This window comes from Lactuca virosa, chromosome 6 (genome assembly GCF_052849685.1).
Source record: "Lactuca virosa cultivar CGN04683 chromosome 6, Lactuca_virosa_CGN04683_v6, whole genome shotgun sequence".
Classification (NCBI taxonomy): domain Eukaryota; kingdom Viridiplantae; phylum Streptophyta; class Magnoliopsida; order Asterales; family Asteraceae; genus Lactuca; species Lactuca virosa.
Genome location: NC_136431.1, coordinates 71,152,385 through 71,166,696, shown reverse-complemented (window position 1 = coordinate 71,166,696; position 14,312 = coordinate 71,152,385). Strand labels below are relative to the sequence as shown.

The following is a 14,312-nucleotide window of genomic DNA, read 5'->3' as shown; positions in this document are numbered from 1 at the left end:
TGGGTCCATTATTTGCGTTCTAAAATTCGATTATGATTACGGCATCCCTTTTCATAATCTGAATTTTGAGAACTTGGCAAATTGAAATGGAAATATTATAGCAAAAGACTGGTTTAGTCTTTATGTGAGACATCATGAATCGTGTCCCATATGCTTCGGATATAGGATCGATTACATGTGCTATATTCATCCTTTCTAAAATTTTCCAAATGCCTGGGGCATTATGAAGGGAAAAGGTCTAGAATTGGATATGACTAAAATGATTAAGCAATTGTCGAGGACAATCTAAGGTTTACCAAAGATTGGTTCCTCAAGGACAGTTGGAAGTATAATGTTAATTCTGGAAGGACCATATTGACATAATCTGTAAGGAGGCAACTCTTATTCAGAAGTGATAGTCAAAAATGGAATATGGAAATGTTTCAAAGTTAGAAATTATTCAATCTGTGTAAGATTAGGAAACTTAATGAAAGAAGGATGTTTCCAAGGAGCTGATCTCCTTTGGAATGCTCTGTAATGATTGTTGTCAAGTCTTTCTGACTTCGTGCATAATCATTAAGAGGATCAATGCATATAAGTTTAGAATCTAACAGATTTCAGTAAATGGCATGAATTTGGAATTCTTGCATTTGCAGTAAGGATTTGGGACTGTGTAAAGAGGATCATTGGAGTGATGTTCAATTGATCTATTTTACAAAGTAAAGATCATAGACAAACATAGTATGCATACTTGGTATATGGCATGACTAGTGTTTAGAAAACATAGTGTACATGCTTGGAGCATGGGACAACTATTGTTTTAAATTCAAGTATAAAGTTGATAAAACCGAAACAATGAATAATGAGTAATCAGTATGGTGATAAATAAAAGTGTTTATTTATATTCATAGGGTTTGATACCATATTTGATTCATTTATTCTTGTGTTTCACTTTGCATGTTTTGACTTCCAGAATAACTAAGTCGCTCTTCCTGAATGATTAAGTTATTCAAACCATCCACAGTCGGTCATATGTTGGAAGTAGATATGAATCAAGACTGTCATGGGTTGGTTTGTAGAGGTCCAAGTTGGTGGACAAAGTGGTGCTACAACACTCATGAGTGCTCATAAGTTCTGAGTATTGGATTCAACCCGCGCTCATTTGAATCACTTCATGGATTTTATCACGAGTGATCATGAGACGATAATATCTTGTATTCTTCAAACCTAGAGATATGAGTTGTTACTATGAGTTGGTTATACATTGATTGCATGAAAACGCATTGGTAACTCGATGTTATAAAATGTGCCTTTGTGTATGATTCAACAAGTAGTAGAACAAGCCATATGAGTCGAAGTTTATCCATTCCTTTTACCTTCGGGATAAAAGCGATATCTGTGGGCCCCTCGATGATTTAAAGATGATACATGTGAGTGCTTGGCCAAGCCAGGACTGATTTGATTTGTTCAATCAGTCAGTCATCATGAATCGGAAATCGGGAAACAACAAATGGACAGAGAGAATGATTGATAATACATGTCTCAGTCCATATGATATCTAGAATGGAGGAATATATGATCCCTTATCTAATGGACAAGTCATTGACAAAGGTCAGAGTTCATCGACAAGGTCAGAGTTCGACAGAAGCTTTTGAAAGCTACGATTGCTGATCGGTTCCTGAAGTCATACGCAATAATAGTTTTAGACTTATCCAAGTGGGAGACTGTTGGATTAATGTCTAAGTCCATAACTATAATTAGTAAGACTTGACCCGACCCGGCATGGTCCATTTGGGTTGCATGGCATCATGCATTTGGATAGACTATAATGAGAGAAATAACACTTAAGGTTGGTTAATATATTATAAGTTCTAATATATTAATAAGGTTATTTAATTAGTATTGATCAAGAATTAATTTGGAATTAATTAAGTGATCAAAAGGAGACTAATTAAATATATGGGTTGATTGTGTAAATCATTCATTCTTATATATGTGGTCTTGTGATCCAAGATTCCTTATGTTGGACTAAGTCCATAGGATGACCCATGGATACTCCATGGAGGTTAAAATCCATGGAGCATAAGGAATGGGTAAAGTTATGAGTTACATGGTGTAACCCTAATAGCCACCATATAAAAGAATCCCATGGCTCAAGAAATCGTGCACTAATGTGTGAGTGTGAGGGCTAGACGATTTCAAGGAGTGTTCAAGTTTCTCTCAAGTTATTCCAAGGGTATTTGGTGTTGTGTGAACCATTTGAGGTGTCACACTTGGGGCACTAGGCACTCAAGCTTCATGAAGACATTCTACATCAAAGAGGTATGTATTCTATCTTGTTATATTTATTATTTTGTATGCTAGATTAGGATAATACCTTGGATGTTCATAATTGTATGTATAATAGAGAAAACATAGATCCAAGGTATTTAGGGTTGCATGTACACTTAGGAGTGTTAGAATGCTCATAACCCAACATGTGGAACCTTCAAAACAGCCACAAGGGATGTTAGCCGCTTCTATGTGACCTTTACTGATGATTATAGTAGATATGGCTATATTTACTTAATCAAACATAAGTCAGAAACCTTTGAAAAGTTCAAAGAGTTTAAACAGTAAGTGGAGAATCAGTTGGGTAGAAACATTAAGACGCTTCGATCCGATTGAGGTGGTGAGTATCTTAGTACAGAGTTCCTTGACTATCTTAAGGAATGTGGAATTGTATCACAATTGACACCTCCCGGAACACCACAGCGTAATGGTGTGGCTGAGAGGCGCAATCGAACCTTGTTGGATATGGTTCGTTCCATGATGAGTCGAGCTTCGTTACCAATCTCATTCTGGGGGTATACCTTAGAGACTGCCGCCCATATCCTTAATCTAGTCCCAGCTAAAAGGTTGCCAAAACACCTCACGAGATGTGGACTGGGAAAGTTCCCAATTTAGACCACATCAAGATTTGGGGTTGCGAGGCTTTCGTGAGGCGCGAGACTCACGACAAGCTCGAACCTCGAAGTGAGCGATGTATTTTCATCGGCTACCCAAAGAAATCCTTTGGTTACCTCTTCTACAGACCCAGTGAAAATGTGGTCTTTGTGGCAAGGAGAGGAGTCTTTCGCGAGAGAGAACTTATAAGCCAAGGAAACAGTGGGAGGCAAATTGATCTTGAAGAGCTTCAAGATTCAAGTGGTGAAGGAACCTCAAACCCTAACAATCAACCTGAGGAGGAAACTCCTGTTGAACCAACTGACGAGTCTGTACCTATGAGGCACTCCACTAGAGTTAGAAATCCGCATGAGCATTATTATGGTTTCCATATTACTGCGGAAGGTGATACATTTATCAGTGATAGTACACTGGTAAATCTGGATGAACCTAACAACTTTATGGAAGCCATGGCAGGCCCTGAATCTGCCAAATGGAAGGAGGCTATGGACAGCGAGATTCAGTCCATGTATGACAATCAATTTTGGAACTTGGTTGACAATGTACCGGGTCGTAAGATAGTCGGGTGCAAATGGATCTTCAAGAAGAAGACCGACATGGATGGGAAAGTGCATACTTATAAGGCGCGATTGGTTGCAAAGGGCTTCACCCAAACTCAGGGAGTTGACTATGATGAAACCTTCTCACCAGTACCGAAGATTAAGTCTATTAGGGTTATGCTAGCCATTGTTGCATTTCATGATTATGAAATATGGAAAATGGATGTCAAAACCGTTTACTTAATGGAAAGTTGGCTGAGGATGTTTACATGAGTCAGCTAGAGGGTTTTGTCAATACAAAGTACCATGATAAAGTGTGTAAGCTTGAGAAATCCATTTATGGATTGAAACAAGCATCTCGCAGCTGGAATCTTTGTTTTGATGAGAAAGTCAAAGAGTTTGGCTTTTCAAGAAGCGAGGATGAGTCATGTGTATATGTCAGAGCTAGTGGGAGTATAGTTAGCTTTTTGGTACTGCATGTGGATGACATACTACTCATAGGAAATGACATCCCAACTTTGTAGGAGTTAAAGTCCTGGCTTGGGAAGTGTTTCGCTATGAAGGACCTTGGAGAAGTTGCCTATATCCTAGGGATAAGGATATTGAGAGATAGGAGTAAAAGACCAATTGGACTTAGTCAGAGTACCTACTTGGACAAGGTGTTGAAAAGGTTCAACATGCAGAATTCCAAGAAAGGTGATTTACCGATCCAAAGTAATGCCAAACTGAGCAAGGATCAGAGTCTGAGTACAGAGGCTGAGATAACTGAGATGAGTCGGTTAGCATATGCTTCCGCTGTTGGCTTAATCATGTATGCTATGACTTGTACCCGCCCTGATGTGGCCTTTGATTTGAGCATGGTCAGCAGATATCATGGGAATCCTGGCAAGGCTCACTGAACTGCGGTAAAGAACATTCTCAAGTACCTACGAAGGACTAAGGACTGGGTCCTTACCCTTGGTGGGAGTGATGACTTAAGAGTAGTGGGGTATAGTGACGCTAGCTTTCAGACTGATATGGATAATTTCCGCTCTCAGTCGGGCTGGGTCTTTACCCTAAATGGAGGAGCAATTACTTGGAAAAGTTCCAAGCAGGAGATGGTAGCTGATTCAACTTGCGAATCGAAGTACATAGCAGCGAGCGAGGCGGTGAAGGAGGTGATATGGCTGAGGAACTTCATTGGAGACCTTGGAGTTGTACCACTATAAACGATCCTATGGAGATTTTCTGTGACAACAATAGTGTGGTTGCCTTAGCCAAGGAACCGAGAGATCATGGCAGATCCAAACACATTGACAGAAAATATCACTTCATAAGAAACAAGATAGAAGAAGGATTCCTTGTGGTAAAGAGGGTATCGTCAGAAGAGAACCCAACAGATCCCCTTACGAAGCGACTGACTAGGGTTAGGCATTTGCAGCATGCGAGGCACACATCGGGCTGAAGGACGATATTAGTTTTACTGATTAGATAGCTATTTTTGAAACTTGTAAAATGTAATTGACATTTGATGATTAAATAAAAGTTGTTGTTTATTTATGAGTAAAGTGTTACTATCTTGTGTCAATCGTTTACTATTGTTTCAACTTTGCATGTTTTGACTTCAGAATAATTAGCATTTTTGCTAGGAAATTTCACTCTCATATAATCATTCAACTAGTATAATAACTGGTACTCTAAGCGAATATCATACTCTATGGTCATCCAAATACATCTCATATGCTCAACTAAGGGCTGAAAACCTTAGAAATCCCGGTTCAAGTTCTTTATGGACTATGATTTTCATATTGGGCCTAACGGACCAATAAGCATTCAATTCGACTAGAACAGGCTTAGAACCCTTATATGGGCTCTAAATGAACCCATATTCATAAAACTTAACATTTTAGGCCATAATGAGCCTAAAATGGATTAGTTTACCTTAATGGGCCATAAACCCATTCCTTTTTACCATATTGGGTCATGAATCTCCTTAAGAGCCCAATGGGCCGAAAAATATTATTAAACTTCGTATATTCGAACAAGACTAATGATGGGCCAAATCAATTCATCCCCATCTCTCTTAAGCCCAAATTTTCAGCCCATTACCCATTATCCACTAGGCTTATTACAAAAAAAAGGGGGAAAATAAGGAAATTTGTGCATTTGACACATCATTGTTGCATGGTGGATTTCCATGCAACATCACCTCACAAAACTCCCTTTCTCTTCTTTTATTAACCTTAGCCAAGCCCCCCACCATACCATCTCCATTTCTCAAATCAAACACTTCCAAACACTCTCAAGAAACTTCCTCATCTTACTCTAAAATTTTCGAGCTTTGTGGGTGCCTTCAAGAGGATTCTTCATCAATATCACCATCTTTGGTAAGTTTTTGCTTAGATCTATGATTTAACTTCTTGATCTCTTCAAAAATCTCCTCTTACTCCCATATTTTTGTGGATCATGTTCTTAGAACCATCTAAGTTCAAAATCTACTCAAGAAAGCTTGCTATGATCAAAAATCTTCTTCCACTTCTTCATCAAAACCGATCCATCACCCCAATGTGAGTTCATACCCCCTATTTTCGATTTTTAATTGGTTTTGGGGGAGAATACAAGTTTCTTTATGTAAACCTATGTGTATATGCATGAATATGTGTGTTGTTCATGACTTATTTGGTGATTATGTGCTATTTACTTCATAAATCTAAATATATGTTAAGAATATTAAGTTTATCACTTGGATCTACATGAAAACCTTGATAAAAGTATGTGTTATCACATATAATACATGTAAACTAGCAGATCTGGGATTTATACACTTAAAATAGCAAAAATGAGTGTTGTGTTCAAAGATCTATAAACTAACCAAAAAATTCAGCCCTTGAGAGAAAAGTTTTGGTCCAATCTCGAACTGTTTTAACCACCTAAATGATAATATTTTTCAAAACTTTTTTACATGCAAACATTTCAGGTTTATACCTTTAAAATGACTACTCTCACGTTTTCATACGATTTTTCTACAATTGTTGGCGAATTTTACAAAACTGCCTATCAGATTTGAAATAATTTCGGACCAGCCTGTGAAGGTGAGCAATTTCACACTTATTAGAGGCCATTAAAAATTTTTAGAACAATTGTGAACAAAGTAGACAAAATTTCCAAACTTTCAGAATTTACGGATCCAAATTTCGACTTACGATGATTTTTCTATAAATTTTCCAACAACTAGGTCAGAAAAGCCAAAAACCAGAAAAATATGTGTTTTCACAAAAATCAAGCCAAAAATTATATTTTTGACAAAAATATGTTTAAAATGTTATTTTTACCACAAACTAGTCATAAACACAAGTTTTGAATAAAATGGGGACTAAAGTGTTATTTTTACAAAAATTGGGCCTTAATTGTAAATTTTTGCCTTATTGGGCCAAGAACGTCATTTTTACAAAAAGTGAGTCTTTTATGCTATTTTAGTGAATACTTGAACCAAAACCAACAATAAACTAACAAACGTATTAATTTTGATCATTTTTTAGGTTATTGGGCCTTGGTGGCCCATTTATATGTTTGATAGGTTTCGTATACTATTTGCGTGCTATTTGGGCCTATAAATACCTTACATGTGAAATGGGCCTTAGTTGTCCTTTTACATATATTTTGGGCCCATGTTATATAATCTCATTCATATTAGGTTTTGAAATGACTCACATGTTTAGCGATGCCCTAGTGGCTCACTTACATGGTTCGTTGGGCCTGGAATGAGTTTTATACGTTTATCTTCGCGTAAATTCGATTAAGGATCTAGTGAGTTTTTGTCGGTCGACACCTATTAAGTGTACGATCGTAGCCTGTAGTTATAATCAGAGTCTCTTTGAGGGAGAGCGAGGTTTTGTGTATAGATCTATACGGGGATGACACCCCACACCTGAGTTGTTCGCTACAGTTAGACTACATCGGTCTAGGGTGACTATAACTTTATTCTATTTTTCAGTCGGCGTTCACAAACGCCAATACAGGTGAAATTGTCATTATTTAGTATGGTTATGACGGCTCACTTAGAGGAATTAACGTTATGAAGTTTGCGGAAGACTATTTTCTTTTATGTTGGATTACTAGGAAACTTACTCACACTGGTACCCCACCTCGGTGTTGGTACGGCAGCATTATCTATTTTCTTTTATGGTTGGATTACTCGGTAACTTACTCACACTGGTACCCCACCTCGGTGTTGGTACAACATCATTAACTATTCATCTTTTACGGGCAACATCGGGTTGTCCGGGGACATTCTATATACATTCTCTTCCATCACTTTTGACATTCTATTAAATAACACATGCATTAATACAAGATCAGACATAAACATACCAAACTATTTTAAGAAAATACAAGATTTTCTTGTGATTACAAAGTTATACAAATCATTTTCTCAAATATACTTATGAACTCACCAACATTATATATGTTGACGTTTTCAAAATAACTTGTATTCTCATGGACTCGTTAAGCAGAAGAATCGACAAGAATAGGGGATTTTGTTTTGTGTACTGTCAAACATCATACATTGAATGTTTTGGTCATGTTATTTAAAAGATTATACTTAATGTAAACAATGGCAGTTGTATTATATTATGCATGGTAATGATGATGTTATGCTTCATTTATATTCACTGTAATGATATTTCAAGATGAAGTCACACACAAGCCCCCGGACGTTTTCGCCGTCTGGTTCGGGGGTGTGACAGATTCAAACTCTCCACAGTCAATCATACTTTGGAAGTAGGTATGAATCAAGACTGTCATGAATTGGGCTTGTAGATGTCTAAAGTGTTTAGACATAACAAAAGTTGTTGCAACATTCATGAGTGCTCATAAGTTCTGAGTATTGGATTAAACTCACGCTCACTTGTATCACTTCATGGAATTTATCTCGAGTGATCGTGAGACGGTAATATCATATAAGTCTTCAAACCTAGAGATATGAGTTGTTGACTATGAGTTGGTTGTACATTGATTGTACGAAAACGCATCAGTAACTTGATGTTATAAAACGTGCCTTTGTGTATGATTCAACAAGTAGTTAGTACAAGCATATGAGTCGAAGTTTATCTGTTCCTTTTAGTCCTTAGAGGATTAAAAGCGATATCTGGGCCCCTCGATGATTTTGTTTTGACCTATGTTTCGGGCCCGGTCAGAACCAAATTGATGTGTTCAGTTTAGTTCTATGTCAAACAAATCGAAAATCGGGAAACAAAGTGTTGGACAATAAGTACGACGTTGTTCCATGTATTTGTCCGACTGATATCTTGAGAACAGAGGATTATATGATCACTTATCAAAAATGGCACTTCATAGTTCAACAGAGTTTTAAGAGCTACGATTGCTGGTCGATTCCTGAAGTCATACTTGCAACTATAGTTATCAGACTTATCCAAGTGGGAGACTGTTGGATAAGGTGTCTAAGTCCATAACTATATTTGGTATGTACTTGACCCGACCCGGCATGGTCCATTTGGGTTGCACTTCACCGGAACAATTTGTATGGATAGTCTTTTGAGAATAATATATTTATGATTTATTAATATATTATAAGCTATAATATATTAATATGAAATCATATTATTTAATTAGTATTGATCAAGAATTAATTCGGAATTAATTTAGTGATAAAAAAGAAACTAATTAAATATGGACTCTTATATACATAGAATAGGCCAATGTTCATTTAGGATGGGCTAAGCTTGCATGGAAGTCCATGGGTAGTCCATTGAGCTTTTAACCCATGGATCCTATGGAAATGAAAGGTCATGGGTATTAGGGTTTACATGGATGTAACCCTAATCCACCATACTATATAAAGAGGTCTTTGGCACATGAAATGGCACTAGTGTGTGAGATAACAAGAGTAGGCCGATTTCTAGAGTGCTTCATATTCTCTAAAAGTCTTCCACGTTGTTTTGGGTGATTTGTGATTCCACTTGAGACATTCACATTATTGGCGCTAGGTTCTTAAAGCTCCAAGCAATCAACCACAAGGAAAGGTATGTCATTCTACTAGTTTTATATTACAAGTACCCCATGATATGCTAGTTAGGATGAGAACCTTAGAAAAATTAAACTTTGCATGTATAATAGAGAAAACATAGATCCAAAGTTTCTAGGGTTGAATGCACATCATAGGTATGTTAGAATGCTCAAAACCCTTCAAATTCATCAAGGGAAAAGCAGTCACCTTGTATTAAATTCTTATTAATATAGTAAATACTTCCAATTTTGAAAGTAATAATCGGTCTCATACATGTTAAATTACAATTGCTTGATTTCTAACTATCTAACTCAATGATTGTATGTATTTATTCTCAACCTTACCCCTTTTTATAATGTTATTGATTAGATTTACTATAACTAAGTTTAAATTGCAGAGATTTTTACTTGAAAGTGATGAGCATTAGTTGATGTTTTTATTGAAGCTTAAGGATTATGCAAAACTCTAAATCCCTTAGTGGTAATATCCTACATACAAAATAATTGATTATTTCGACAAAACATATTTTTCATTAAATTTGATAACAAATTTGTTAAATTAAGCATATTTTTATGATTATAAATTTATTTTCTCTGCTCACTTGTACTTATCATCTAGAAGATGAGAAAAGATTAACCATGACTATATTGAAAAATGCCAAAAAGATCTTATTAGTCATACCTTTCTGACATGATCTTCAAATGTTCTTTGCTTCATTCTTTGGTTTTTATTCATTTTTGTGTATTTGAATTGTTTCTTCAAGAAACTCAGTTTTCCATTAATTTTGATAACAAATTTGTTGAATTAAGCATAAGTTTATGATTATAAATTTATCCATTTTTATTGTTAAATCAAGTGTAAATGAATTTGAACAATTGTTAAATTTCATATTCTATAATGTAATTTATGCACTAATTAATCAAATAATAGTACATGTCCAAGTGGTCGGGTATCTCCAAGACAATAAACAAACATGTAAATTATAAGCAATTTCATAATATTGCAATTTTTTTACTGGCTTTAAATGAACAATTACTTCTTTCACTTGATTTAGATTCTTGATTACTCATATAGGGTTGTAATAAAATAAATTTTTGATAAATTGTTCAACGAAACCTTAAAATTATGAAATTTGTTGGAAATTTGGTTATATGTCAATTAGTGTTCTTTTTGTGGTGCCATGTTTGTTGATTTGACTATGTATAGTTCATTTGAAGTTCCATTTCTCTACAAGAATGTTAATGTTCACATCCAAGTGGAAACAATCACAACTATAGAGACCTTCTAGCGGTCTATAGAAGAATCATAGCGGCTCTATGAAGGATTTTGCTGCATTTTCAATGAAGGATCACTCCGTCAACATTCGTTCTCTATAGTTCTTTCTCCTATTTTCGATATAGATGTGTGTCACAACAATAAGGCAGAAGAAGGTGTTAGTGACCATTAAAGATGAAAATGTAATATATAATTTAAGAATATTATATAAAGTGTAAATTGTAGATTTGTGATATTTATTTCTATGAAAAAATATGTTGTTTGATTGCTAGGTTACATATCTGGGGTTTTTTGTTTGTAATTTGATTTTGACAAGTTTAATCTAAATTTGATAATTGAAGCAGGTAGGAAAGATATGTGCTAACGATTTTGAATTTGTATTGCCCTCTAAAACCAACCGTAGGTCTTAGCATTTCCCTAAATTCAGCTACAAGAAGTCATAAATGCACTTCTTGAATCAATCATCTAAAATAAATTTCATTTGTTAGTTATATGTAGTGACCAAAATACAAGATTTATGAAAGTTAATTATTATTTATTAGTGTTAACCTTTGGCAAATTATGAAACTAATATTATATTTTTGTTCATAACATGTTTTTTTGTAATAATTTTTTTGTTCGGAAGATATGTATATGTGATTGGGTGTTGCCTGAAAAATCATATTTTAATTCTTATAAGGAAAAAATACTTTAGCAATTGACCAAATTACAATGTTTGAATTTGATGTTTATGGTTATGGAAATTCACTTTATTTGTAATGTTTATCGATTTTCTTTGTCGAATTTAACGTTGCTGGTACATATAACAATTTATTATTACTTTTGGTTTTACAGGACCAATATGAAAAGAATCATATGAGCCTCCATGGGGGTTTTAGTACACCAAACAAAGTCAATTCATGAAGCTACTACACAACATGTTTTAATGAAGAAGTCGCATTATGTTGTGATAAATCATTTTTGTTAAAATTACTGTATTAAAAAACCAAATTACTCTAATATAAATATTATTTATTTTTATTTAATAAGTTTGGTTTAAAAACTCTAAAAATGAATCTAACTAACATTTTTTTTATTAAAATTTCATCTTAGACAATGCCACATGTTGATATGTATTTAATTTATATGTATTTAATTTATGTTTTCCGCGTTTAACGACGAGTCATAATCTAGGTAATATACATTGTTTTAGTATTTACGTACTCGTTGGTGTATAGATATGCTCCTTGAATTTTAGAATTTTTACTCTAACCAGTAACCATCATAAATCATAAATTCATAATATATAAGAATGTTTATTCTTTTCGTGATATATGGATATATTTTGCAATAAATTCATAATATATAAGAATGTTTATTCTTTTCGTGATATATGGATATATTTTGCAATTTCGGAAATTTTCCAAATTCTTTCTGATTTTTTAAGGCTGTGATTATCCCGTGAAAAATCAAATTTCAAATATGAAGTAGAAAATTCAAACAATTCATCTATGTAAGATGACGTCAGCGGTGACGAAGTTTTTCTCGGTGATATTCAATCATATATCCCCCATTTACACACTCAAATTTCAAGCATATCAATGGCCACCGAAATCACCACCGTCGCACCCACCCAATCTCAGCCCCTCCAACTGCAAGACAGGGTTGCAATCGTCACCGGCGGCTCTCGCGGCATTGGCAGAGCCATCTCTCTTCACCTAGCATCCCTCGGCGCAAAGCTCGTCATCAATTACCGTTCCAACTCCACTGAAGCGGATCTACTCATCTCAGAAATCAATTCCAATTATCCATCTGAATCTCCACGAGCTGTTTCTATCAAAGCCGATGTATCTGATCCGATTCAAGTGAAAGCCCTCTTTGATGCAGCTGAATCCGCCTTCGATTCCCCATTATATATCCTCGTTAACGCCGCCGGGATCCTTGACTCCTCATACTCTTCGATCCCCAACTCCTCCCTCGACGAATTCGATAGGACGTTCGCAGTGAACACGCGAGGTGCTTATTTATGCTGTAAGGAAGCGGCGAACAGGTTGAAACAAGGCGGCGGAGGGAGGATTATTTGTCTGACGTCCTCGATGGTGGTGGCTCTGAGACCTGGGTTTGGGCCGTATGCAGCGTCTAAAGCGGCGGTTGAAGCTATGGTGAAGATTCTGGCGAAGGAACTGAAAAGGACGAGGATCACGGCGAACTGTGTAGCTCCTGGGCCTATTGCGACAGATATGTTTTACAAAGGGAAAACAGAGGAGATGGTGAATATGGCAATTGAGGAGAGTCCTTTGGGTAGATTGGGGTTGCCGGAGGATGTTGCTCCGTTGGTTGGGTTCTTGGCTAGCGACGCCGGAGAGTGGATTAATGGTCAGATCGTTCGTGTCAATGGAGGATATGTGTGAAGGGTGTTTGCTAATTTTGTATCTTTGTTTACAAATTACTTTTGATTTCATGTCACAGTGATATAATCATATAATTGAAAAAATGGCAAGGAACATTAAAAGGACTTGGTCAATATTTATAGACTAAATTTGATCATTGTAGTTTATAAACAAAGAAAATAACAAATTTAACCGATGTTCTTAATCACTTTTTAAAAAATAGCTAAAAATTGAGAAAAATACCATTTTACCAACAAAATCAAAGTTTCATGCCTTCCCCTGTTATTTCACTTAACGGGCCATGATTTCACAAACTCATCTATGATTTCACACGAAACTAACGATAGCATATGACATCTACGATTTGCTTTAAAGTCATGAAAGATTTTACAAGTTTTTTAAAGCCAAGGGTATAAGCCTTTTAATGCACAAATGATTTTGGGGTTTTATGAGACGAAATCATAAGTGGCGTAACCATTTATATAAGCCTTTAATGCACAAATTGAATTGATTTGTATAATCGCAAATGTTCATGCCTTCTGTGATTTTGTCTTTTCATTTTGCAAAAAATGGTGCAAGATTGTTAGAAGGAAATTCGTAACCATTAGAACGAATTCATCTACCTTGAAAGTGAAAAATATGATTGAAATTTTTTTTTAAGAGTTTAAATATACTAGGCTAATGGGCCACAAAATTGTAGCCCATTAAAGATAATTGTAGGTAAGAGTTCGATATATGCATCGACAAAATTGGGGTTTCGCTTAATTTTTGGCTAGTTTTGGAAAGTGGTTAAGAGAATTGGGCTAAATTTGTAGTTTTCTCTTATAAATAGTCGCGAGTTTAGTCTTTATATTATTTTTATTTTGACACAGTTGGTCCTTATCGCTTTCAAAAACTTGCACGAATTGTTTTTATGGCTTGCTCCATTGTTTTTTTGTCGTTTCGTGTGCACATATGCCCCTCATAAGAAGGTAGTTTCATCATTTTGTTTTTACCAAAACACACTTATAATTAGTATTTATACATACAAGAAAAAAATTAAAAACCATTTTATCTTCCAAGCGTCTCCACACACTTTCCTCATAGATTCTTCGACTTTCTTCTTAGATCATAACAATCCTAGTATTATATCATTAGACCTAGGGCGTTTCCGTATACCCACCCAACAAATCATCATTTTGAACTGAATATGTGAAA

At 35.4% G+C, this 14,312-nt stretch overlaps 1 protein-coding gene across 1 annotated transcript; it reads left to right on the top strand.

The window, feature by feature from the left end:
• Window positions 1-12,302: 12,302 nt before the first annotated feature.
• On the top strand, window positions 12,303-13,240 carry LOC145119276 (NADPH-dependent aldehyde reductase-like protein, chloroplastic). The gene has a single exon (XM_079054904.1). The coding sequence runs from the start codon at window positions 12,327-12,329 to the stop codon at window positions 13,134-13,136; it is 810 nt and encodes a 269-aa protein (XP_078911030.1). The 5' UTR covers window positions 12,303-12,326; the 3' UTR covers window positions 13,137-13,240.
• Window positions 13,241-14,312: the final 1,072 nt, after the last annotated feature.